General features: G+C 44.6%; 1 protein-coding gene across 4 annotated transcripts; it reads left to right on the top strand.

Moving 5' to 3' along the window:
- Positions 1 to 787: 787 nt before the first annotated feature.
- LOC311130825 (sprouty-related, EVH1 domain-containing protein 2-like) lies at positions 788 to 26809 on the top strand. 4 transcript variants are annotated; one of them, XM_084163623.1, is made up of 6 exons: positions 788 to 1161; positions 15329 to 15506; positions 15900 to 16122; positions 16326 to 16390; positions 25408 to 25602; positions 25885 to 26809. In XM_084163623.1, the coding sequence occupies exons 1-6, from the start codon at positions 1136 to 1138 to the stop codon at positions 26599 to 26601; spliced, it is 1404 nt and encodes a 467-aa protein (XP_084019749.1). In that variant the 5' UTR covers positions 788 to 1135; the 3' UTR covers positions 26602 to 26809. The 4 variants fall into 4 exon arrangements, with proteins under 4 accessions (XP_084019749.1, XP_084019751.1, XP_084019752.1 ...); XM_084163625.1 differs by having other exon boundaries at positions 790 to 1161; positions 15900 to 16068; XM_084163626.1 differs by having other exon boundaries at positions 1054 to 1161; positions 15900 to 16068; positions 25408 to 25572; positions 25885 to 26679.
- The last annotated feature ends 204 nt before the right edge of the window (positions 26810 to 27013 follow it).

Below are 27013 nucleotides of genomic sequence, written 5' to 3'. Positions count from 1 at the left end.
TGGACCATGGTTCCTTGAGCCTTCTCTGTGTGAGAAATTGAACTTATATTTTCATTGTCACTAAGGCTGAAACAGCGGTAATGTGATACAATGACCTTCATTGAAAACTATCTAATACAGCTGCTCTTCACTCAAGACCCCTCAAATATATATTTTCTTAATTTTTTTCTCATCAACTATTGTGTCAGTGAATGACAGATGTGTTTGGCAAATAATTGATGATGGTGCTATCAAAAATGTTGTATTCATTTTACATTTTAGTCATTTAGCAGACGCTCTTATCCAGAGCGACTTACAGTTAGTGAGTGCATACATTTTCATACTGTATTCCAGTAACTTCAGCTGTTATGAATGCATGATAATCATGATTGAGGTATTCAGGTTACTCACTCTCACAAGTTCATAAATAGGCTACATTAGGTATCATTAACCCTGTAACCACATCTTCATAAAATACAAAGCAGCAGCCCCCCCTCCCTCCCGAATGCATGATAATCATGATTGAGGTATTCAGGTTACTCACTCTCACTAGTTCATAAATAGGCTACATTAGGTATCATTAACCCTGTAACCACATCTTCATAAAATACAAAGCAGCAGCCCCCCCGTTAACCCTGTAACCACATCTTCATAAAATACAAAGCAGCAGCCCCCCCTCCCTCCCTCCCTCCCTTTGGACATCCCTAAAAATCCTATACCGTCTGCGGGCCTTCGGGTCTGACGTCATCGCTTCCGCAAGAGCCCCCCACCCCCCCACTTCCAGTGTCGGCGGCGTTGGCTTCTGCCTACAGAATCCAACATGGAGTAACCAGAGATGGGGCTCGTACGGGGCCATCCTCACCGACATCAACGCACGATTTCAATTACCGCATTTTAGCATGGGGCGCGACGGGATTAAATCGGTGGAGGTATTCCAAAGGGATTTACACTCTCATAGATGCGCTCGAATAATTGTAGTGAAACGCTGAGAGACTAAAAAGAGAAGCGAGAAAGAACGCAAACAAACAGAAAAAACTGTCAGAAAACTAGGCAGCTACCGTGTGTGATCGAGGTGTTGGACGAGGAGGGCAAGACAAAAATGAAGACACCGCACTATGTACCCTCGGTGGGATATTATTGTAGGTGAAACGAAAAAATGACCGAGGAAACACACCCAGACGAGTGAGTAGCCTATAGCTACTTCAAGAAAAGTAGCCTTAATTCTTATTTTGCATGTGATAAGTTTTCTCTAATTAAACCCATGTTATGCATGTCTGTTGATGGGATACTGAGATGGATGAGGAGAGTGGACCTAAAGTTTTTCCCCCAAATTGAAAATGCTTTGTTACAATGTAACGTTAGTGGACAGAGGAGCGGGATGGTTAGGCCCCCTCGCCCTCCTGAACGACTCCAGTCTTGAGAGAGGGAGAAGGGGGCCGAGGGGGAGGGGTTGGATCGGAAACATTTTGTAAAGGGTTTACAGTGAATAGTTTCAAAAATGCACTTCATATCACCATTTGCCGTGCAAATAACACTGTAGAAGTATAATAACTTTGTATGTTGACCACAATGTAAATTATGTGGGTGCACGGTCACGGAAAAGTAGCTTTCGTTTGCATTGTGACGCTGTTGCCTACAAAGTCTTTCTTTGTGGAGGACTGATATGCCATATCCGCCATTTCTTTTCGTGAATCGCTCTAATTTGCATACTGTCCTTCATTCATAAAAATACCAACCGCAAAGGCGGTGGGGTGCGCGCGGCGTTGGCAGAGTTTATGCGAATATTTAATTATTTTCTAAGTAGGATTAAATATGAATGTCTAGTTGGAAAGTTAATGCCGTTGATTCAGTCTCTAATGATACATCGCATTTTACTACAGTCACCGAATGATAGTTAACATTTCTGTCCTTAGAAATAATCCCTATCTACATTTTAAATGTTTATTTTATTATAAGGACCTTGTACATTTCGTTAGGCTATTAATAGGTTATTCATGGATTCTGCTGCAATAATAATACATAGGCCTTCACTGGAAATTATATTTTTTAATACACAGGTTGTTTTATTTTCTTCTCCCTCCAACGTATTTCTACAGGTAAACCCATTTTCACACAAGCCATTTTCTCATGTAAAGTCCATTCCGTCTTATAGGCCACACATTTTTTGTTTTCAAAATAGATATCCTATTGTAGCCTACATGTAGCCTCCACAGAGAAGGAAGTGGAGGACCATCCTATTCAGTGAATTTCATTTTAAAAAATTGAATAGTGAAACATTAAAAAATTTATAATTTTTAGATAACACTATAGGTACTAAATATTTTCACATTTCACCAAATAATAGGGATGGGCATCTGCCATTTTTTTGACTATGAGTAGTTGCATGATTGTTTTTCAAGTACTCAAAAAAAAAAAGCTATTTTTAGAACATAAGGTCCACACTGGAGAAAAAAAATATGTGCGCATTTATCTATATGCCATCGATGCATCATTTCTCATAACCATTGCAGGTAACACATTCTAATTGCTAAAATGCCCCAGTAAAAAAATAAAAAAGTGCAATTTTAAGAATAATTTATTTAAAACTGTAAAATCAACTGGTTATATTATATTGTGGAACACAATCTTCAAAAAGGTAGTAACCTCAGCAGTAGCGTTTGCTTGTAGAATCCTATGGCTGTGCAATGACACAGCCTTGTTTTGTTAATTTAGCAGCCAAAGACGGTTTTATTTCCCAAGGCCTTATCACAGTCAAGACACACCTATTTTATAGTTTAAAAAAGCATGATTTAATATAACAGAATAAAATAGAACAGAAGAGTGCGAAGTGATGCAGATCTCGTTTCTGGAACAGTTATTCTCAAAGAGTGATTATTAATTTTTTACGGGGCTCAATTTGGTGAGTTGAACATTTTTTCAGGGTTACAAACCAAAATCGTACTTTTCGATATACATACATTCGATTTAGTTGGCCTAGGCTTAATGATTCTGATGAAAATAGAGGGAGCGGTTGGAACGCAACTGAGTGAGACACGGTGGGAAAGGGAATTTAGGGAGAATAACAGTTTTATACATACAGTTTACATTTTAGTAATTTAGCAGACACTCTTATCCAGAGCGACTTACAGTAGTTAGTAGGCCTACAAAAAATGTCAGACTGGTGCCCTGTGGGAATCGAACTGATAACCCTAGCAATGCAAGTGCCATGCTCTAGGAAGCGCCATGTCCGTTCGAGTACTCATGTCCATCCCTACAAAATAACCGATTAAAACACACTGTTTGCAATGGTCTACAGTAGCCTCAACAGCACCCTCTAGGGTAGCACCAAGGTGTAGCCGGAGGACAGCTATTTTCCGTCCTCCTCTGGGTACATTGACTTCAATACAACACTTAGGAGGCTCATGGTTCTCACACTCTTCCATAGATTTATACAGTAATTATGACGACTTCCGGAGGACGTCCTCTAACCTATCAGAGCTCTAGCAGTACAAACTGACATGTTGGTCATCCAATCAAATAATCAGAGAATGAATCTTGTACTGAAAGCATACGCTACGCTGCAGTGCATAAAGTGATAAAGTGTGGTGAGTAGTTGACTCAAAAAGAGAGGAAAACAATAGTTGAACAGTTTTGAACAAATAATGTCTTAAAAAAATAACGAGGAGAAGCAGAGAGAGAGCTAGCTATATTTCGTTGTATTTTTTCTTCTTCGTTTACCTTTCACTTACTTAGCTAATGTATCTAATTTAGCCTACTCAATAACCTGACTCAAATAGAGAGGAATGCTATTTGTTAACTAGCTAGCTAAGGTTTTCCAACACTGCAACTCTTCCAAATCAAGATAAGCTTTTGGTTTTATTAATTTATTGCCACCGGGGCCCACCAACTGCTTGCTGTACACTACTGCGTGATTGTACACATGGATTTAATTTTGGGTTTGCTAACGTGTTAGTTCTAGTTTGTTGACTATAACGTTAATGTGGTGACAACGATGTAGGCTGTGTAGCGGTTAGCGGTTATGTTAGGAAGGTTTGGCTTGGGGAGGTATTTTGTGCCTGGTCACAGATATCTGTTGTGTTGTGCACTGAATTCCACAAGCGAAGGGAAAATGTGTGAGGAGGAGCGTAGATATGAGAAGGAATTAAGTTAACTGATGAGTCTGTATGTGGCTGCTATGAAAGTGAACTGTGTGTGCGGGTGAACAGATCAGCTAGTTGCAGGCAAGAGTGTGCAAGGCGGTATTGAATGTGTCACTTTGATTACTCCAATTTGTCTCTCGACCTGTGCACCTACGGTATAAACTTTCATGATGGGTATAGGGCAAATTCGATTATCATGTAGTACCCGAAACCTATTGATGTTACACTGAGCTGGGCGAATGGAATATGAATGACAGTCATCCATGCTGTAGGGAGAATTCAGAAAAAAATTGGACACTTTTTGCATTTCTGTCTTCTGTAACTTCTTTCGATGTCTATCCAACATAATAGCCCAACAAATGCTACATTTCTGAAATCCTGTAAAAAATACTCTGCCCTAATATTAAAACTGCACTGACCACCACTGGCCTACATGTTCTATTGGCATATGTTCTTGGGTGTAGAGTACACCTTGGAGATTTGGCAATAAAGGTTCTGTTGCTCATAGCTGTATGTCCTTTATCCTTCATGTAGAGATTTGGCAATAACCCATGACCTGAAAGAGTAGGCTATCTTTTCTTACAATGATTTATGGTACGCTCACACACACCCCTATAGGTAAACACATGACTCAGATGGTAATGTAAAAGGAAATCTAATAGTTTGAGCTTTCTGTTTTATCCAAACTGAAAGTGCTAAAAGAAGCAGGTTACTTCAATCCATAACTGTTGGCGTTGACATTTCTTAAGCAATTGAACATGATTGAAAGGTGGGAACGTTGGAACAAAGTCGTCTTGGCAACTTTTCATGTGTGCACAAAAGGATACGTGGGATGCTCAAGTTCTCAAATGATATCACAAGTTTTAGTACCCTCGAGCAACAGGCCAGAGTAGTTACACAACAGTGTTCCTGCAAATTCCAGCTACATACAGTACAGTACACAACTGTTAAAGACTGTTTTATTATATGTATCCAAATGGCTAATAGTGGTCCAGTTTTATGTATATATATTTTTTATAGCAGGCACAGTTTTATGTTTGGCAGTGCAATAAAACTCAGATGTACTGTTCTAGACAGCAAGTTTGTGAGGTGTTGCCTTGCCTAGCATTCCCCCAATTGTGCATTTGCACATCCCCCCCCCCTCCCCCGTTTCCAGAGGTTGGGTTGGCTAGTTGTATTGATCACGGTAATGACGCCCCAGAACCAGCAAACTCTGAGCTGTCAATAATGCCACCGAGGGGAGAAAATGCAAAATGACATTGAGGAAAGGTCAACACAACTGTCCCCGGCTTCCCAGCCCCATTACTGCCCTGGATCGATTTCATATCAACCCTCCCATTCCACGAGCTGGGCCAGCAGGGTTCAGCTCAACTACGGCAAAATGAAGCAGAGACGAGATGACTATTGGAGCCAAATAGTTGCTGTTAGTTAGGTCATTTTCCCCTCTACCGAAAGGTTGTTTGAACGTCAACAAAGAGATACCTCATTGCATTGGCTTATTGTCTATCACCAGTGACATGAAGCTTGTCATTACATAAATAATACTGCACTTCATGTGCTTTACTTATAGACAGTCTCTTTCGTTCTAAGGCCTCGATCTTGACTTGAACTTCCCTAAACTTTGAGGGACTCAAAGGCGACCAACCTGTACAATACATAAACCATTGGGGCTTTTTCCCAAGTGATTGGTAAGTCACAGGGCAGAGATGGCGTTGGCCTGTAGCCCAAATGGGATTGTGACATGACTAATGGAAGATGGATTTCCTTTACTTCAGTTCAATAGTGGCATTGCATGGGTCCACATTCTGCCTCTATCGACTTGGCCACACAGACCTGCTCACGTTTCGGATATCTGTCGACAGGGCATGTGAAAGCACCGCACAAGGTCACAGAGTGCCCTGTTCCCTTTTTCCCCGGTTTGGTTGACTTGGTTAAAGAGCATAGTCACTCTCTTTGTGACGGCGAGGGAACTCATTCTCTATGTTTGGCAGTGACCAAGTGAAGCACCATCTGCTCCATCTCTCCGCTGATAGGGGAACTGAGATCTGACCATTTTGTATGGGGACGATGTCATAAGCATATGTGGAGTTTGCATGCGTTTTCCCAGGTGTCAGTGGACACCTGAGGCAACAGTGTGCTCGAATGGCTGAACCTGTGCGTCCAGACGGTGGGCCTTTGGCACGAAGTTAGCTTTAGCAGCGCCAATGGCAAGGCCCCACCCGTTGCTGCTTAACGGTTTGACATCATAACTATGTACTGTACATTTGCACTAATTGAGGTTTGAAAAGACTGTCCCAAAAAATCACACACAAAAAAAACTCAAAAGATTCTAAGTGTAGTCTACAACTTCAAGACAATAATTTATCCAGTAGAAAATTGTCACTAACATACTCAGTCTTGATGCCCCATTGAGGACCAATCAAAACTATCAACAGGTTTCTTAGATCATTGGATTTTATGTGATTGTGTGCGTGTTGTGTGTGTTTTGGGGGTTATAGGCAGGCGAGGTAAGATTAGGGAAGCCTTATCACATCCTATTCTAATCAGCAAAAGGGTGCAGAGGTTGGAGCAATTTGAGCTTAGTTATTTTTTTTATTATCCCTGTGTGGCAGTTTATTTTATTTCTTTATTTTGGCAATGTGGTTATGGAACAGCTGTTTAGGTAACATTTCCGTACAGAAATGTAACTATCTTTCGGTATGCAAAAGTAAAAGTGCTGTTGAACTATGTCACCAGGTACAAATTGTTCCTCTAGTCTACCCTAATGAACTAATGTTTTCTCAAATCCTCCAGTAACAACTTTTGAATTGAATACTGGTTTTGGTAGTCCAAAGAAGTTTCTCCTGGCAGTTTCTCCTGTCCTATAGTAGTAGTGGTGATGGTGTGTGTCTGGAGTATATTAATAAAGTGTATTGCCGCACGCCGTCTGCATTGCAACCACTAGGCATGTGGTCTGTAGCCACAGATTACATGCCTCTCATTTTCTATCCAATTTCAGCTGCCAGTCATACTGTGACATCTTCATTCTGAATTTAGTATACCTTCCATATAAAGGTCCCCGTAAATACTAGAGCATACTATTGGAGATGTGTAGGGAGAAGAATGTTGGATAGAAAAGGGGTGAAATTGTGGGTTAGATATTAGAGGGGGCGAACAGTAGACGTGGGGTCTGTGGGTCCTCCCCCCACAATTTATTTCACATTTTAAAACAAATTTCCTGCAATTCTACACAGTTTGACATGACTAATTATGCCTCTCTTGAGGGGTATTTTGAGGGGTATATGGAGGGGTATTTTGAAAACACAGTATAAGTGGAAGGAAGGATACGTCGTCACTATCAGTAACGAATCAAGGCAAAGAATACACAAAAGATGAAGAGTTATTATGATGCACACATGCATATGTATTTATATTAAGAAGACAACAGATGAACACTGAGTTTTATTATAGTTGTAGTTCGCCTACCTTGTGCCTAATCCACATTTTATTTATATACACTACCTACCGTTCAAAAGTTTGGGGTCACTTAGAAATGTCCTTGTTTTCTAAAGAAAAGCAATTTTTTTGTCCATTAAAATAACATCAAATTGATCAGAAATACAGTGTAGACATTGTTAATGTGGCTATTGTAGCTGGAAACGGCTTATTTTTAATGGAATATCTACAGAGGCCCATTATCAGTAACCATCAGTCCTGTGTTCCAATGGCATGTTGTGTTTGCTAATCCAAGTTTATCATTTTAAAAGGCTAATTGATCATTAGAAAACCCTTTTGCAATTATGTTAGCACAGATGAAAACTGTTGTGCTGATTAAAGAAGCAATAAAACTGGCCTTCTTGAGACTAGTTGAGTATCTGGAGCATCAGCAATTGTGGGTTCGATTACAGGCTCAAAATGGCCAGAAACAAATAACCTTCTGAAACTCGTCAGTCTATTCTTGCTCTGAGAAATGAAGGCTAGTCCATGCGAGAAATTGCCAAGAAACTGAAGATCTCGTACAATGCTGTGTAGTACTCCCTTCACAGAACAGCGCAACTGGCTCTCACCAGAATAGAAAGAGGAGTAGGAGGCCTCAGTGCACAACCGAGGAAGAGGACAAATACATTAGTGTCTAGTTTGAGAAACAGATGCCTCACAGGTCCTCAACTGGCAGCTTCATTAAATAGTACCTGCAAAACACCATTCTCAACGTCAACAGTGAAGAGGCGACTCCGGGATGCTGACCTTCTAGGCAGAGTTGCATAGAAAAAATCCAGTGTCTTTTTCCCATCTTACTGTTGACGTTGAGACTGGTGTTTTGCGGGTACTATTTAATGAAGTAATTTTGATGGACAAAAAAATTGCTTTTCTTTTAAAACAAGGACATTTCTAAGTGACCCCAAACTTTTGAACAGTAGTGTATATTTGGGGAGTTTCTCCCATTCTTCTCTGCAGATCCTCTCACGCTCTGTCAGGTTGGATGGGGAGCGTTGCTGCACAGCTATTTTCAGGTCTCTCCAGAGATGTTCAATCGGGTTCGGGCTCTGGCTCTGGCTGGGCCACTCAAGGTCATTCAGAGACTTGTCCTGAAGCCACTCCTGCGTTGTCTTGGCTGTGTGCTTAGGGTCATTGTCCTGTTGGAAGGTGAACCGTCACCCCCAGTCTGAGGTCTTGAGCGCCCTGGAGCAGGTTTTCATCAAGGATCTCTCTGTACTTTGCTCCGTTCATCTTTCTCTCAAGCCTGACTAGTCTCCCAGTCCCTGCCGCTGAAAAACATCCCCACAGCATGATGCTGCCACCACCACCATGCTTCACCGTAGGGATGGTGCCAGGTTTCCTCCAGATGTGAAGCTTGGCATTCCAGCCAAAGACAATCTTTTTTCTCATGGTCTGAGAGTCCTTTAGGTGCCTTTTGGCAAACTCCAAGCGGGCTGTCATGTGCCTTTTACTGAGGAGTGGCTTCAGTCTGGCCACTCTACCATAAAGGCCTGATTGGTGGAGTGCTGCAGAGATAGTTGTCCTTCTGGAAGGTTCTCCCAGCTCCACAGAGGAACTCTGTGACCATCGGGTTCTTGGTCATCTCCCTGACCAAGGCCCTTCTCCCCCGATTGCTCAGTTTGGCCGGGCGGCCAGCTCTAGGAAGAGTCTTGGTGGTTCTAAACTTCTTCCATTTAAGAATGATGGAGGCCACTGTGTTGTTGGGGACCTTCACTGCTGCAGACATTTTGTGGGACCCTTCCCCAGATCTGTGCCTCGACACAATCCTGTCTTGGCGCTCTACGGACAATTCCTTCGACCTCATGGCTTGGTTTTTGCTCTGACATGCACTGTCAACTGTGGGACCTTATATAGACAGGTGTGCCTTTCCAAATCATGTCCAATCAATTTAATTTACCACAGGTGGACTCCAATCAAGTTGTAGAAACATCTCAAGGATGATCAATGGAAACAGGATGCACCTGAGCTCAATTTCGAGTCTCATAGCAAAGGGCCTAAATACTTATGTAAATAAGGTATTTCCATTTTTTATATTGAAGATGTTTGCTAAAATTTCAGGTTTTCACTTTGTCATTATGGGGTATTGTGTGTAGATTGATGGGGGAAAAATGTATTTAATAAATTTTAGAATAAGGCTGTAACGTAACAACATTTGGCATTAGAAGCGTTGGCTGGAGTGGTGTAAAGCTCGCTGCCATTGGACTCTGGAGCAGTGGAAACGCGTTCTCTGAAGTGATGAATCACGCTTCACCATCTGGCAGTCCGACAGACGAATCTAGGTTTGGTGGATGCCAGGAGAACACCACCTGTCCCAATGCATAGTGCCAACTGTAAAGTTTGGTGGAGGAGGAATAATGGTCTGGGGATGTTTTTCATGGTTCGGGCTAGGCCCCTTTGTTCCAGTGAAGGGAAATCTTAACACTACAGCATACAATTACATTCTAGATGATTCTGTGCTTCAAACTTTGTGGCAACAGTTTGGGGAAGGCCCTTTCCTGTTTCAGCATGACAATGCCCCCGTGCACAAAGCGAGGTCCATACAGAAATGGTTTGTCAAGGTCGGTGTGGAAGAACTTGTCTGGCCTGCACAGAGCCCTGACCTCAACTCCATCGAACACCTTTGGGATGAATCCAGGCTCTGTCGTAGCCGGCCGCGACCGGGAGACCCATGGGGCGGCGCACAATTGGCCCAGCGTCGTCCAGGGTAGGGGAGGGAATGGCCGGCAGGGATGTAGCTCAGTTGGTAGAGCATGGAGTTTGCAACGCCAGGGTTGTGGGTTCGTTTCCCACGGGGGGCCAGTATTAAAAAATGATGTATGCACTCACTAACTGTAAGTCGCTCTGGATAAGAGCGTCTGCTAAATGACTAAAATGTAAATGTAATGAATTGGAACGGCGACTGCGAGCCAGGCCCAATCGCCCAACATCAGTGCCCGACCTCACTAATGCTCTTGTGGCTGAATGGAAGTCCCTGCTGCAATGTTCCAACATCTAGTGGAAAGCCTTCCCAGAAGAGTGGAGACTGTTATAGCAGCCAAGGGGGGATCAACTCCATATTAACGCCCATGATTTTGGAATGAGATGTATTTCAGGTGGGGCTGGTGCGTGAATTGAAATTAATGGGGCAGGGGCGTGAATTGACAGCACGGCTAAGCGGTGGAGACGCATTTGGGGCACATACACTAAGCCAAAAATAATAATATATTTTTTTGATATTTATTTTGGGAGGGGGGGTGGCTAACTTCATGCATTTCAACACATTTTGCCATGGGGCAGACATTTTATTGCCGTGTTATGCTATTCTACACCCCCCCCCCCCCCTCCAGGGGAACCACAACCCAAAATAAAACATTATTGTGGGGGATGAATCGACCTGTTTTGAATATTGGGGGGGGACATGTTGTCGTCCCCCCCCCAACCCCATGTGGCAATTACACCTATGGGATAGGTAGTAAAGAGAAGATACCACCATTAGCACACAATAACTCCATTGGTTTCAGTTCTGGTGGGACTGGCCTATTTTGGGCTATGAATATCTAGGCCTTAACCCTAATTGTTTGTTAGAATCATTTGTCCCTATCAAAAATCAACCTATTTAATGTACAGTTGTCTGTGAACTTCTGAGCCTTGATGGACCCATTGCTGCTTTGCTTTGTCTGGTTCATCAAGTAACAGAACAGCCTTCTGCACACCTCAAACTCAAGGAAAGTATCCCATGACGTTAACTTTGTTACCGGCCAGCTCCTTGTATAAAATCCTCATCACTAGATATGCTTGGGCCATTTCTGATGGCCTGTGATCGAGAAACAAGAGCTTGGAGGGGAAACTGATAAGCTGTCCTGGATGGGAGATGCCAGAGAGGAAAAAGGAGAGGGAGAGCAAAGAAAAAGGACTATCGATCACGACGTTCCTCTATTCTGAGCCGTGGATGACATCACCCCAGGTCTTTCACACCTACCTGTGGGTTGGGTTTGTACATTGTAAACCTTTGACCTCCTTTTATGAGCCTGACCAAGTTAGGACACCGGGCACACACTCCTGATAAGAAGTCCAGTCAGAGCTGAGTAATATTCAAACCACATATTCTTCTGACCTGCATGCTAGCGAGAGCCATGAATGTACATGGTCTGTGCTCTCTGCTTTATACAATGTGCACAAACCTTTACTGATAGGCTGGTTGTTCCAGTTGCTTCAAATTCTTTTCGGGAATGTGTTTGGGTAGTGGTGGGCTTCTTAGGCCATGTTCCCGGTTCCCCCGTTTTTCCCCTTACCCCTCCTTCTTGACGGATGAGGATGGAGTGTGCTGTGTGCCACTGCAGGCTGCCGGCGAATGCGGAATGGCTGCCGGGCGATGACTCATGTTCAACACACATACACTCTCTCCACTCTCTCGCTCCCGCTCTCTCTCGCGCACACACACAAGCGCCATCTGCTTTTCAAGGAGACTGAATCATACGGTACGTGGGGAAGCACTTTTGAGCAAACAGCCTAGGAAATCAGGCACGGCCGCCGCTGCTTCCACCATGGTCAGGCTGAGGATTTGGATGTTGCGTCGTCTCGCACACCGCGACGGTCTGCCGACGGAGACCATGAGGAATTTGTGACCGTGGCCGCGTGATGTAGGAGAGATGTCCGATTATAAAAGGCAAGCCGTCCGGTTCTGTATTTCTGCTGCTTCCCTGGTTTCTGCTTGCCATGTCTTTCTGTGTCTACTCTGTAATGTCCTCCTCCTCGCACATATTCTGGGGGGCTGTTGCTGCAGGGGCTGCTGCTTGTGACTACTGCTTGGTTAGGATAAGGTTTTGTTTTGGCTGTGGTGGAATAGGTTAGATGAGCGAAGCTGCCACCTTTTACAGAGGAGATTTGGTGTTTCTGTAACGCTAGGGCTCTCTCTGGCTTGTGCACTCTGGGCTTAATGTGTAATCATAGGTGAGTACATTCGCTGGCACTCTGCGAGATTGTTATGAATCATCCATGTGGGCTCCATGTTCATGGATCTCAGGGAGACGGATCGTCGGCCTTGTTTGCAAAGACGGGCTTTATTCAGACATTTTCTTCCTTCCTTTACCCGGTTTATTGGTCAAAACTCAAAATGAATATTCATTGTGTTTGGAAGTGCAGCCAGGGTATCTGGGATAATCATATCATGGCGTGTGTTTGTGTGAGTGACAGAGAGAATATGTGGGAGAGAGAGAAGGGGGTGACCTCTGCAGAGGGAGAGGAATTACTCCCCCTCTTTAGTATGTACTATCATGGCTGCTGCATTCCAGGGGTGTCAACAAAACCCAAGCTTATCTCGCTCTGGGGGTGGGTGGGCTGTGGAGTCATCATCCCTCATATGATATCAAACACTGCCTGTCCGTCAGGATTTGACAAAGCATTTACCATGTCTAGGGACACATACACCCAATTCATACGTACTGGTGTAGTTGTCTGGGATTTTATATGTAAAGGATTGCTGCTGATGAATTCATTTGGAACCCTTTTGCATTTTTCGCTTCTAGCCAGGTGTCCTTATTTCTCTGGTGTGCATTTCTCATGCTTCTTGGCATGGTTTGTACATGTCTGTGAGTTAGGCCTAGCTTGTCTGAGGGTGGAGGTGTGGGAGTGTTAATGGAGGTGTACCATCACTCATGCCCTCTTCAAATGCCAGATGGACAGTTAGTTTACCATGTTAAAAGCCATGGGCACATAGACATCTTTCAACTGCAATGGATGGAAAATTCCTGCCTAATATATTGTCAAATAGTTAAACCTGAGGTAGTGTAATGCAGACAATTGTGCTGTACTCATGCTATAGCAACGCTGAATCTTACAGGACTAGACTTGCCTCAGTATCCCTTTGAGAGGCCCTGATGACTAGAAAGACAAATGTAATTAATTGGATGTCTTTCTTAACAGGTGTCCTGGATGTGCATGAGGAGTAGTGTAAGGGTGAGATTAGGAAAGTGACAGGTTGAAAAACAATGGAGATTTAGGCGGCCATTACTTTTTGTAAAGCTGCATCTTTCTGTGTTCTTCCTATCTGGTTTCAGGCAGCCACTTGAATAACTGATATTTGGTACCTTTTTCAGCAGCTTGACGATATGATTTTAAATACTACGTCATGCAAAGCCATACCACTGCTAATGGGGGGAGTTCTTAAAAGCTGTGGTAATTGGTGCTAGTTTGTTGTCGTTTAAATATGGCAGAAGGTGAGGGGGTGATGCAGAGTGCGTTCGCGGTCCATTTTCACAGCGCAGATGTACATGTGACTCATAATTTTAAGTTTTTTTTTTGTTTACGAAAAAGTGGTTTTATCCTGTGCCTGTATACAAATATGTAGGTTTCATTTGTATCAGCCATTTTTATTTGTTGCGTTTGCAATGTTAAGCAGGTCCACGATTGTGACCTCATGTCACCTCATGTTTCAGCATGATAATGCACGACCCCATGTTGCAAGGATCTGTACACAATTCATGGAAGCTGAAAATGTCCCAGTTATTCCATGGCCTGCATACTCACCAGACATGTCACCCATTGAGCATGTTTGGGAAGCTCTGGATGGACATGTACGACAGAGTGTTCCAGTTCCCACCAATATCCAGCAACTTTGCACAGCCATTGAAGAGGAGCGGGACAACATTCCACAGGCCACAACAGCCTGATCAATTCTATGCGAAGGAGATGTGTCGCGCTGCATGAGGCAAATGGTGGTCACACCAGATACTAACTGGTTTTCTGATCCACGCCCCTACTTTTTTTTTTTAAAGGTACAGTATCTGTGTCCAACAGATGCATATCTGTATTCCCAGTCATGTGAAATCCATAGATTAGAGCCTAATTTATTTATTTCAATTGACTGATATCCTTATATGAACTGTAACTCACTAAAATCGTTTAAATTGTTGCATGTTGCATTTATATTTTTGTTAAAAAATATAAACGCAACATGCAACAATTTAAACGATTTTAGTGAGTTACAGTTCATATAAGGATATCAGTCAATTGAAAAAAATTCATTAGGCCCTAATCTATGGTTTTCACATTAATGGGCAGGGGCGCAGCCATGGGTGGGTCTGGGAGGGCATAGTCAGAAATAGTTTTTCCCCACAAAAGGGCTTTATTGCAGACAGAAATACTCCTCAGTTTCATCAGCTGTCCGGGTGGCTGGACTCAGACGATCCCGTAGGTGAAGAAGCCGGATGTGGAGGTCCTCGGCTGGCGTGGTTACACGTGATCTGCGGTTGTGAGGCCGGTTACACGTACTGCCAAATTCTCTAAAACGACGTTGGTGGCGGCTTATGGTAGAGAAATGAATATTCCTGCAGTCGGCATGCCAATTGCACGCTCTCTCAAAACTTGAGACATCTGTGGCATTGTGTTGTGACAAAACTGCACATTGTAGAATAGTATTTTATTGTCCCCAGCACAAGGTGCACCTGTGTAATGATCATGCTGTTTAATCAGCTTCTTGATATGCCACACCTGTCAGGTGGATGGATTATCTTGGCAAAGGAGAAATGCTCACTAACAGGGATGTAAACAAATTTGTGCACAACATTTGAGAGAAAAAAGCTTTTTGTGCGTATGGAACATTTCTGGGATCTTTTATTTCAGCTCATGAAACCTGCGGCCAACACTTTACATGTTGCGTTTATATATATAAAAAAGCACCTGCTCTGCAACCTCACTGTCCCTCTTTCTCATGCTAACTGACTGACCCCAACTTTCTCCCTCTCTCTACAATACAGTGACAGCTACATTGTGCGCGTCAAAGCGGTGGTCATGACCCGGGACGACTCGAGTGGCGGCTGGCTGGCCCAGGACGGTGGATGCCTCAGCCGTGTGGGCGTGTGCAAGGTGCTGTCGGCCGAGCTGCTGGGTCGAAGCAGCTTCCTCATCCACGGCGAGCGCCTCAAAGACAAACAGGTAAAGCCTTTGCTAGTGCTCAGACCCAAATCCTGACTTGTTACAGTAACAATTATCTCACTAGCTTCCAAAGTAAGAAGTGTCGTTGGTAACGCGGGATCAAATCCCGTCCAGGGCAGATGAGGGTCGATTCTGTCACACACATTTAGAATGTATTGACAAATCCTTAATTGTCACCAATGAACGTTTTTCGGGAATGTTCATGTCACACATGTGTGTTTGTCAGATATCGGACCTCTGCTTTTTTTCCTCTGTTGCTCTTTCTGTTCCTTTATAGATTATTCAGGTAGTAGAATCAGTGTGGGCTTGCGTAAAGAGGATTGCACTTTTAGCCTACTTTGTTTGGAGCATGGTTTAGTTTATAGTCCATTCAAAACGTGTGCCTCCTCCCAGGTGATTCTGGAATGCTTCCTGAAGAAGGATCTAGTGTACACCAAGGCCACGCCCACATTTCACCACTGGAAAGTGGACAACAAGAAGTGTGGCTTGACGTTCCAGAGCCCTGCCGATGCGCGCGCCTTTGACCGTGGGGTCAGGAAAGCCATGGAGGACCTGACGGAAGGTACGGGAGGGGAAGGCGAAGACTATGAGGGCTGTATCGCAATGCTCTTGAATGGTATACATCCCTTTCCTTTATAGCCACTGTTAGGTGAAAGAGGTGGATAGGTAACCATGTTGGTTTAACTTATCAAATGCGTTCAGATCATCATAGTAAGAAAAGGAAGATGTTTGATGCTATGGGGATGTGGAAGTCCAGCTGAAGTGGTTCAGCCTCCAGGTTACTCACTATTGGCTTATTCTGCCATCTTTGTTTTCCAGGATCTACCACCTCTTCTTCGACCATCCAGAACGAGGCCGAGTTGGGTGACGACGATGTTTTCACCGTGAGTCCCTCCCCTTGTTCCTCTATTGTAGTTTCAAACACCAGCAAGTTCAGGGACATTATAAAACACTTGAGAGAATCCAAGTTTGTCTGTTTTGGTTAGGGTCAGGTTTATAGTCCCACCCAAAACTCTGGGCTTCATGTCAATAGAGACGCTATGTTTCCCATCTATGGTCATGGCTGTCCACTTGCATGTTGGACTCCATATTGTTTCCGTCTGCAAGATCACCTCTAGTCTGTGCTTGGTCAGGCTTCTCTCTCGACTTCACTTATAGTCCTTTTTCTTTTTTGAAGCGCGTGTGAAGGTTTCCCCCAAAAGCAGGGAAGGAAGTTATTTTTGTTTTGCCCATTTCGGGAAGAGATGGCCCTTTGTTTTTGAGCAGGAGATGGCTGGTGTGATAGTAACAGGCGGCTGGTAGGGGGGATGAGGGAGGGAAGGAGGAGGAAGAGAGAGGAGGGGTAGGTATCCTGTAGTGTTTTGACCAGACTCCTCTGCCGTTTGGCATTTGGTTTGTCGCCGTCACAGGAGATGAGGAGCAGCAGGCGGGGGTCGCAAGGTCTCTTCCTGCACCCCCCACCCCCTTCCCTCCACCCACTCCTCTAAAACTATCATTAGCAGCTGCTTCCTAGCAAACTGCCTCTGTGATTTAACACCATGGGAAGGGAGGGGGGAAGGAGGGGAGGACTGAGAGAAGGGAACGCCTTGTGTTGTCTCTCTCTCTTTCCTCATGTTGAACAGTCTGGAGAGAGCTGGGGTTTTTTGGCCGGCCCTCTTGGAAGAGGGAGTTGCTGTGCGTGTGCACACTGATGCTTCCTTCAGCTGTGTTTTGACTTGCCTCCATTGTGGATTTCTGCAGATGGATGTTTTTGTTAGCCAGCAATTGTGGATGTTCAAAGAGCACGTTTCGAAGCAAACGTTTAAATACCTTCATTGATAATACTCGAGATGATTAAACGTGCTAATTTACTTGAGTGCAGAAGCTGTGAAAGGGCATGTGGCTAGCATAGTTCAGTTTCTCAAGCTACCTGCTTTGACACATTAGACAAGATGGGCCACTTCCATCTCGTAAAGAACAAGAAGGCCCGCACACTCTTTAAGCTCCCAATTCACCGCTTTATTGACAACGTTTCCATCCCAAACGGATCTTCGTCAGAACAAACAGACGGAGTGCTCACTTTCCAAAATATACACATTTCACGTCACATGACCATTACGCACATGATGCATGGTGGGTATGGAAACAATTCAATTAACTTTTGTGCACATAATTAATCACAGAGATACATATGGTCATAAAGGATTATATACATACAAATGAGTTCAAGTTAAAACCTAGGCAACCGTAAAAAAATATTTTTGGAATACCTGCCCATATGACCATTACGCGCAAGAGGTGTGGTGGCCGTAGATATAATTCCAGTGACCTATTTCAAAAACAACTTGTGTATCTCTAATAATTTGATATCAATGAGATGGGCACATGAAGTAGGTACAGAATCTAATATATACAGTGCATTCAGAAAGTATTCAGACCCCTTGAGTTTTTCCACATTTTGTTACGTTACAGCCTTATTCTAAAATTGATTAAATAGTTTTTTCCCCTTCTCAATCTACACACAATACCCCATAATGACAAAGCAAAAACAGGTTTTTAGAAAATTATGCTAACTTATTAAAAAACTGATATCACATTTACATAAGTATTCAGACCCTTTACTCAGTACTTTGTTGAAGCACCTTTTGCAGCAATTACAGCCTTGAGTCTTCTTGAGTATGACGCTACAAGCTTGGCACACCTGTATTTGAGGAGTTTCTCCCAATCATCTCTGCAGATCCTTTCAAGCACTGTCCGGTTGGATGGGAAGCGTCTCTGCACAGCCATTTTCAGGTCTCTCCATAGATGTTTGATCGGGTTCAAGTCCGGGCTCTGGCTGGGCCACTCAAGGACATTCAGAGACTTGTCCCAAAGCAACTCCTGCATGGTCTTGGCTGTGTTCTTAGGGTCATTGTCCTGTTGGAAGGTGAACCTTCGCCCCAGTCTGAGGTCCTGAGCGCTTTGGAGCAGGTTTTCATTAAGGATCTCTCTGTACTTTGCTCCATTCATCTTTCCCTCGACCCTGACTAGTCTCCCATCCCCTGCCGCTGAAAAACATCCCCACAGCATGATGCTGCCACCACCATGATGCTGCCACCACCATGCTTCACTGTAGGGATGGTGCCAGGTTTCCTCCAGACGTGACGCTTGGCATTCCGGCCAAAGAGTTCAATCATGGTTTCATCAGACCAGATAATCTTGTTTCTCATGGTCTGAGAGTCCTTTAGGTGCCTTTTGGCAAACTAAAGCAGGCTGTCATGTGCCTTTTACTGAGGAGTGGCTTCCTTCTGGCCACTCTACCATAAAGGCCTGATTGATGGTGTGCTGCAGAGATGGTTGTCCTTCTGGAAGGTTCTTCCATCTCCACAGAGAAACTCTGGAGCTCTGTCAGAGTGACCATCAGGTTCATGGTCACCTCCCTGACCAAGGCCCTACTCCCTGATTGCTCAGTTTGGCCGGGCGGCCAGCTCTAGGAAGTGTCTTGGTGGTTCCAAACTTCTTCCATTTAGGAATGATGGAGGCCACTGTGTTCTTGGGGACCTTCAATGCTGCGGACATATTTTGGTAACCTTCCCCAGATCTGTGCCTCAACACAATCCTGTCTCAGAGCTCTACGGACAATTCCTTCGACCTCATGGCTTGGTGTTTGCTCTGACATGCACTGTCAACTGTGGGACCTTAAATAGGCAGGTGTGTGCCTTTCCAAATAATGTCCAATCAATTGAATTTACCACAGGTGGACTCCAATCAAGTTGCAGAAACATATCAAGGATGATCAATGGAAACAGGATGCACCGGAGCTCAATTTCAAGTCTCATAGCAAAGGGTCTGAATACTTATGTAAATAAGGTGTTCTGTTTATTTTTAAATTGGCCCCCCAAAAAATATCCTGTTTTCGCTTCATCATTATGAGGTATTGTGTGGAGATTGACGAGGAAAAATAGTATTTAGAATAAGGCTGTAACGTAACAATGTGGAAAAAGGGAAGGGATCTGAATACTTTCCGAATGCACTGTATGTACAAAATGACCAAGTAGGAGACCTGGAAAGCAAGACAAATCAAAGTGACATTCATGTAAGTAATGGTCTGATATCAAACTCTTGGTTCAGACCTTTAGGAGAAATGGTGCACAAACGGTAAATCCAATATAATTCTCTTCTCAATAATAGATTATCAGTATCTCCTCCCCTCCAAGGTGTCTTAACGTGTTCGATACCAATGTATCTCAGAGAGCTAATGTTGTGACTTCCATCTCTTGCCTGGAGAAAAGCCTGTATGTCCATTTGGCACACTCACACCACCATACTTGCAATCACAAACATACACAAGGTGCAAACACATAGCTCAATTGGTAGAGCATGGCGCTTGTAACGCCAGGGTAGTGGGTTCGATCCCCGGGACCACCCATACATAAAAATGTATGCACACATGACTAAGTCTCTTTGGATAAAAGCGTCTGCTAAATGGCATATTATTATTTTTTATTATACATATGGCTAGACACTAAACAGGCTTACACAAACAGAAGAAATTGGAACTAGTGGTCAATTGCCTATTTCCTTCCCTGTTAAGGTCTTGGCACAGGAAACCCTTAACCTGCAATAGTTTTATAAACCCACCAAGAGACAAATATAACCGCCCCAGAGCTAGGGATGGGCATCTTTAACAAGATATATTTTTCCCCACACAAATACTGTAAAACTATTTAGTTGATTTATTTCATAACTTTTGTCAAAATTAAAAACGTGTTATATTGAGAGAGTGGGGTTATGCTTGTCAAGCACAAATAAACGTTCTGAGGGGGACAAGCAGCAGCAATCTCACTTTGCCACTGCAAAGCGCTACTGTGATTCGCCAGAGCCGAGCAGGGTACACAGCTCATCACGTCAATGATAACGCAAGATATGTTGCCTCTCAGCTTTGTGGAGGGAGAAGGCTTCCTTGGCCTAATGGCATTTGTGGAGCCAGAGTACAAGGTGCCATCGCGAAAAACTATTACTGCGAGTAGAGAAGAGGTACGACTGAGTGCATTCGGAAAGTATTCAGACCCCTTCCCATTTTGTTACGTTAAAGCCTTATTCTAAGATTGATTAAATTTAATATTTTTCCTCATCAATCTACACACAATACCCCATAATGACAAAGTGAAAACAGGTTTTTAGAAATGTTTGCTAATTTATTACAAATAATAAATAAATAAAACTTATCTACATAAGTATTCAGACCCTTTGCAATGAGACTCAAAATTGAGCTCAGGTGCATCCTGTTTCCACAAATTGATTGGAGTCCACCTGTGGCAAACTCAATTGATTGGACATTATTTGGAAAGGCACACACCTGCCTATTTAAGGTCCCACAGTTGACAGTGCATGTCAGAGCAAAAACCAAGCCATGAGGTCGAAGGAATTGTCTGTAGAGCTCCGAGACAGGATTGTGTCGAGGCACAGATCTGGGGAAGGGTACCAAAAAATGTCTGCAGCATTGAAGGTCCACAAGAACACAGTGGCCTCCATCATTCTTAAATGGAAGAAGTGTGTAGATTGTTGAGGGAAAAAAGTAATTGAATCAATTTTAGAATAAGGCTGTAACGTAACAAAATGTGGAAAAGGTGAAGGGGTCTGAATCCTTTCTGAATGCACATTTTTTTCTTCTCCAGTGCAGGCCTTGTGTTCTAAAAATAGATTTTTATTTCCATACGAGTACTCGAAAAGAAATCATGCGAGTACTCGAACAGTCAAAACGTTTCAAATACCCATCCCTACCCAGAGCTAGCTAGAATGTGGCCACCTCCGGCAGTTCACCAGATCATTTCCCTGAATGCCAGTTCCGTTCCTGGCATGGATAACACGGAAACCTCATACAACAAGGCATCAAAAGCATCGGTCCAGTAAGGCATACATACACTCGTGCACAGCTATAACTGCAGTGTGTGTTGCTGTTATATCACAGGGTTTTGAATAGGCCTAATTTCCAGGGAGGAGAGAGCGAGGGATATGTACATGAGTCATAGTGGTGCATTTGCAGTGGAGGCCTCTGCCTGGCAGCCTCCATCCCAACTGCTGCTGCTGCCTGACCCACTGTACTTTACCCAGCCTACACACAGTTAGCGATCCTAGAGGACATGCTAACCCTTTACTACCACTGTACTCTGCCTACACACTGTTAGCTAGCCTAGCGGACATGCTAATATGTTACTTATTTATCTAGCAGATACGCTAACTCTTACAGGGACACTGCGAGATTTAGGTTGGTTTTAACACTATATCCATGGAGCTTTTAAACTACGGTGCACAACATGGTTCAATGTGCCAATAAATCAGCACTGTCAACTTTTTCAGTTTGACATATTGCCAGCGTCTTGGAGCTTAAATTGGGATCTGTATACTGTGCTTATGATGATACAAAAAAAAGAGTAGGCCTAACAGAGAGCGAACTTGGTGAACAAGGCATTTGTGGTAAGTGCATGGATCTATATACATCTTCGCCGTTCCTGGAAGTCTCCCAGTACAGTAGGCAGCTCCTCTCAAAAGCATGGAAATAGACGCTATAACTAAACCAAATGCTGGGTGGTTGGTAATTTAGTCTTACAAAAAGCTATACATAGTAAATGATATTGTATAAATTCGTTAATTTTACTGAAAATCATAAACGAGATTCTATCCTCTTCCTCATTCTCTGTCCCGTTGTTGGATAGAGATCAGAACATTGTATCTTTACCATTATGGTGTCTGTGAGCGCCATTGAGACAGATAAAACGTTGCGATCTCTAAATCTGTGACAACGGGAAAGAGAATGATGTGGATAGAAAATCAGTCAAATTAACACATTTACTATGTATAGCTTTGTAAGACACTAAGCTTTGGAGTAGTTGGAAGGTCTATTTCCCTGCTTTTGAGAGGTGCTGGCTACTGTACTGGGAGGCTTCCAGAAATTGTGTTAAGCTAACGATATACTAACTTTAATCATCTCCAAACTGCACGCAGAGACATAAAAATGGTTTTCAATGGGTTCGTCTGACTCTGGGTAAGTAGAAAACGACCTAAATCTAGAAATCTGTGTCCCTTTAAGCTAGCAGACATGCTAACACATAACAAGACACGCTAAAACGTGATGCTGACAAGACTACCAAGCTCAAGAGAAAAGACGCTACTAAAGAACACGACTAGGAAATGGTAAAGTACTACACTACTACTAAAAGAAACTGAGATGGGCCTTCACTGCTACACAATTTTATCCACTCTCAACGTTAATAATAGCAACCTCTGTTGATGATACTAGGCTAGTGAATCCGTCCATTGTAACTCATTTGCTTTCCTCTTGTCTGGCGTACCTAGCCTTTATCCTAAATCTGATAGTGATGGGAAGTCCAGGTCCTTGCTTCCCCTCTTTCTCTTCTTTTTGTTTCTCCGTCTCCCTTCCGATGGCATCAAAGAGGAAAAGGGCCTAGCGTGTCATTACCACAGGATGTCTAGTCAGGGGGAAGAGGGCCCGTCAGTAATCCGTCACTGCCTCCCTGTTTACATAGCTGGCCATACTTAGAAAAAGAAGGTCCGCTCAAGGGAACGCTTCAATTCGCCTCGGTTGCAGATTCCCCCCCCCCCCCCCCCCCCCCCCATTTTGTAAAATTATTTTTGAATCTAGCCACATTCCCCTGTGGCCCAGAGAGCTAGCCTGAAGGAGGGGGAAGGTCACATTGTATTAGATAGGATCTGTCTTTTTCTAAAAGCCTGAGGGAACTGAAGTCCCGGCACAGATGGAGGAGAGAGGACAATGACGAATGACCTTTACCCCCATCTCTCAACCCCCCCACCCCCCCCCCCCCCCCCACCCACCCCAAAGGCGCTAGAACAATATTAGTCAAGAGTAAATAAGACACTCCCTGGGATGATGCAATACTTCCTCCTCTTTTTGGAAGGTCCGGTGTGACTGGTGAGATTTGGACAGACTGTTGGAATGTCTCCCTTTGGGGCTTGCGGGGGGGGACGTTTAACAAGGGTGCGGGAGGCTCAAACACCTCACACTGTGTGTATAGTATCAGTCTTTTGGACATCAGGTTCTTTTTGAACGGGCTGCTGGTGAGGATACTGTCCACTCTGTAATGTCGATGAGGCCGAGGGTAGTTTTAGAATCGCCAGCTGCCGCGAGTTCCATTCCTGTGTCTGGTCTGGAGGCTAAATTGATAATTAGCTCAGCCACAAATACACCCCTCCCCCCTCCCCAACCACAGAAATCATACCGAGCACAGGAACACACATGCACACACACTTACAAATATATCTTACATATGCACACACACACAAACACTCACAATTAGACCGCGGCGCACACATGCACACATCCCCCAACCGGCCCCACAGTAATCACACTTAGCACAACACATACACACACAGGTCCTACTATTTGGCTTTTCTTGTGCTCTAGGGCACAGTGGCTAGTAGCTGGCTTGTGTGTGTGTGCTTGTGTGTGTTACTCTGTAATTACCTCAAAGGGCTCCTGCCCCCCACCAGAAGCAGCCCCTTGCCTTAATCTCCAGTCTTAATTCGCCTCCATTCACACCCAAACCAAGAAATGATGAAAATCTCCAAACAAGGCAGAGGTATGCCTTTGAAATCCAAGGCTGCGCCACACACATCTCACATCTCCCCTAATCAACACGCCTGGTAGACTTCCATGGCTTTTGTGATGAACATGGGTAATTTAGTCCTTTTACATTCCATAGGCCTTGCGCTATTAGTACTCTGTAGCATTTCTTTCTCCCTCTCTTTTTATGTTTTTCCCCCTCAAGAAAGCCCCGCTGTTGGAGTAAATATCTGAACAGGGTCTGTGTTTGTAATCATCTCCATCAGACAGGGGCCCCGGTTCGCCTCCTAAAGAACATTTCTCAACCCTAACCAAGCTCTTGGCATCGCCCGAGGAAGGGATGCTACTTTTAGCTTTGGCCGGGCTAGCCGAAGCCCTTTATAGCAAGAGAGGTTGTCTGTCCAATAAACTTGGGACTAAGAAACCAGAAACCGTCCAAAGTGAATGAGAGTGGACGAGAGAGGTGGTGCTCTCATTTTGATATCATATGCCGAGGCCGGATTCCCTCTCGTTTGATTACCGCAGCCTAGCAGTGCTCTGGCACACACCTTGGCAGCGCAGTGTTGTGGTGAGGCGAACGGGGGAACCGAGTTAGCTCAAAAGCGCGCCCCCACATGAAAGAGGTGCCCCTCGCCGGGCCTCAACTGGTGACGCAATCAACCACACTTCTGGTCTTGCTCGACGCTAAAGGGGCTGTAAGTCGTAAGTCTCCTAGCTGGAATGAATTTAACCTACCCTCAATATAAATAAAGTGAGACTTCAGAACAGTTTTTACCACTTTTGTTCTTGAAGGCATTATTTTTTGGAGGCGTGGGGGGTTGTTGGTTAATTGCATACAGAAGTAGGGAGATTTTGACTCTGAGCCATGACACGCTTTTACCTTAGCAATGGCCCATTGAGTGCGTGCCATGTGCAGGTTGGTTTGTTGGTCTCTGTGTAAATTATACCACTCCAAAAGTAGTGGTATCATTCATTACATCGCTAAGCCAAAACGTCTCAAAAACCTTGAAAAGTTTATTTTGGTTAGAAGAGCCTGTTGTTTTGTGGAACATCTTTGGTCCGCTAAGTACTGTGTGTTGTGTTAGCGTAGCCAAACACAATGTGCCAGAAAGCGGTGATGTTTTCTAATGTAAAGCTTGGGCGGATATTCCTCCCATGCAGTGTAGTCGTGGGTCGTGTTCATTATGCACCAAGCGGAAGAAAACGGACCAAAACAGGGAGGGGCTATCTGAAGCTGTCCAATAAGAAATGCACATTTTCAGTTGCAAAATGTTGTCCGTTGCGTGCCCTAATGAACAGGACCCTGTCCTGACTCGTGTTTGGTTTGGTCTTTTCTCTCAGAATGCCACCGACAGCTCGTCCAACTCCTCCCACTCCCAGAAGAAGGAGCCGCCGCAGCTGCAGACCCTGGCTCCGCCCAGCTTCTGCGAGCCGCGCCTGCACCACTGCATCCTGGGCCACTTCTACGACCAGCACCGACCCTCGGACCACTACTTCCTGGATCAGGTGGGTGGCTGGGGGACGACGGTGGCGAAGGTGGGTCACCAAAACTTTGATCTTTAAAAAAAATAATATGTATTGGAGCTAGAGGGTTGTGGCTACATTTACTACAATGGGTAGGTGAGGGAATGAGTGTAAGTGTTCTTGAAGCATAAACTATGGTGGTAGTGTGATAATGTATTTTCAAGTTGAGAATATCTAGATAGGCCTGGAAGTTGACTGCTTGTTGGAAGACGTTTAGATGCCCCATGTTAGTTTTGTAGTTTGTAGACTGGTCTGTGTAGTTCTCATCGTTTTTGCTCTACTTTATCTCTGCAGTCGGTTCCCATGTTCCCACGCCACGTCAGCTTCCAGGTGGAGGAGGAGGAGATCGTGCGAATCAACCCTCGCGAGCGGACCTGGCTGACGGGGTACGAGGACTACCGGCACGCCACCGCAACGCGCGACAAGCTCATCCAGCACCCCGAGGACACCGACGCATACGTGCACTTCGCCAAGAGCGAGCCGCCCAAGCACGACTACACCTACCCTTACCCCCTGGGCCTTGATCCCCACCAGCACGCAAGGGACCCCAAGATAGGCTGCATGGAACGACTAGGTGGGGGCGGCCTTAGCGGCGGACACAGGGCGGTGGTCACAGCCCAGCCCCGCACCCTCCAGCTCAAGGGCAAGCGGCGGAAGGAAGACGGCGAGCGCTCGCGCTGCGTCTACTGCCGGGACATGTTCAACCACGAGGAGAACAGGCGTGGGCGCTGCCAGGAGGCGCCGGACCCCATCCAGACGTGCATCCACCGGGTCAGCTTCATGTGGTGCGCGGACAGCCTTCTCTACCACTGCATGTCGGACCCGGAGGGCGACTACTCGGACCCGTGCTCGTGCGACACCAGCGACGAGCGCTTCTGCCTGCGCTGGCTTGCCCTGGTTGGGCTGTCGCTGCTGGCCCCCTGCATGTGCTGCTACGCCCCCCTGCGCGCCTGCTACCGCTGCGGGGTGGCCTGCCACTGCTGCGGGGGCAAGCACAAAGCCGTGGGCTGAGGGCCCGGAGGTGCCAGCGGAGAGAAAGAGAGAGGGCAGAGTGGAGAGTAGAACAGAGACGCATGGAAGGGACCGGAAGAGGGTGGCCTGCTATTCTTTTGTTTTGTGTTTTTTGTTTTCGTTGTTGTTGTGTCTCTCGGCCAAATTCCAGATGGGAAAACAATTGGCTTGTCCCGATTCTTTTCGAAATGGAAGTTTCTGTTGGTGGAAAGAAAGGAAAAAAAATAGTTTCCTATTGTTTATTTTAATTTTTATTGTTTTTATAGGGGTACCCTGCCTACGGCTTCAACGTCTTGCATTACAAAGACTAAAACAACGAATATTCATTTATATATAAATATATATAAACAGGTACTTTATATTTTTACACTCGTGTTGTAAAGGCTTGAATATTTTTATTTTTCTCAGTGTT

The sequence above is a fragment of the Coregonus lavaretus genome (genome assembly GCF_964263955.1).
Source record: "Coregonus lavaretus genome assembly, chromosome: 6".
NCBI classification, from domain to species: domain Eukaryota; kingdom Metazoa; phylum Chordata; class Actinopteri; order Salmoniformes; family Salmonidae; genus Coregonus; species Coregonus lavaretus.
Note: the sequence above shows the minus strand (reverse complement) of the source record. Positions and strands in the feature narration are given on the sequence as shown.

Excerpts from the sequence above, each read along its gene's own strand:
- LOC311130825 (XM_084163623.1), top strand. The coding sequence starts at position 1,136 with ATGACCGAGGAAACACACCCAGACGA. Across the intron at positions 15,507-15,899 it reads AGCGCCTCAAAGACAAACAG|GTGATTCTGGAATGCTTCCT; the intron begins GTAAAGCCTTTG and ends GCCTCCTCCCAG. Across the intron at positions 25,603-25,884 it reads GGGGGACGACGGTGGCGAAG|TCGGTTCCCATGTTCCCACG; the intron begins GTGGGTCACCAA and ends TTATCTCTGCAG.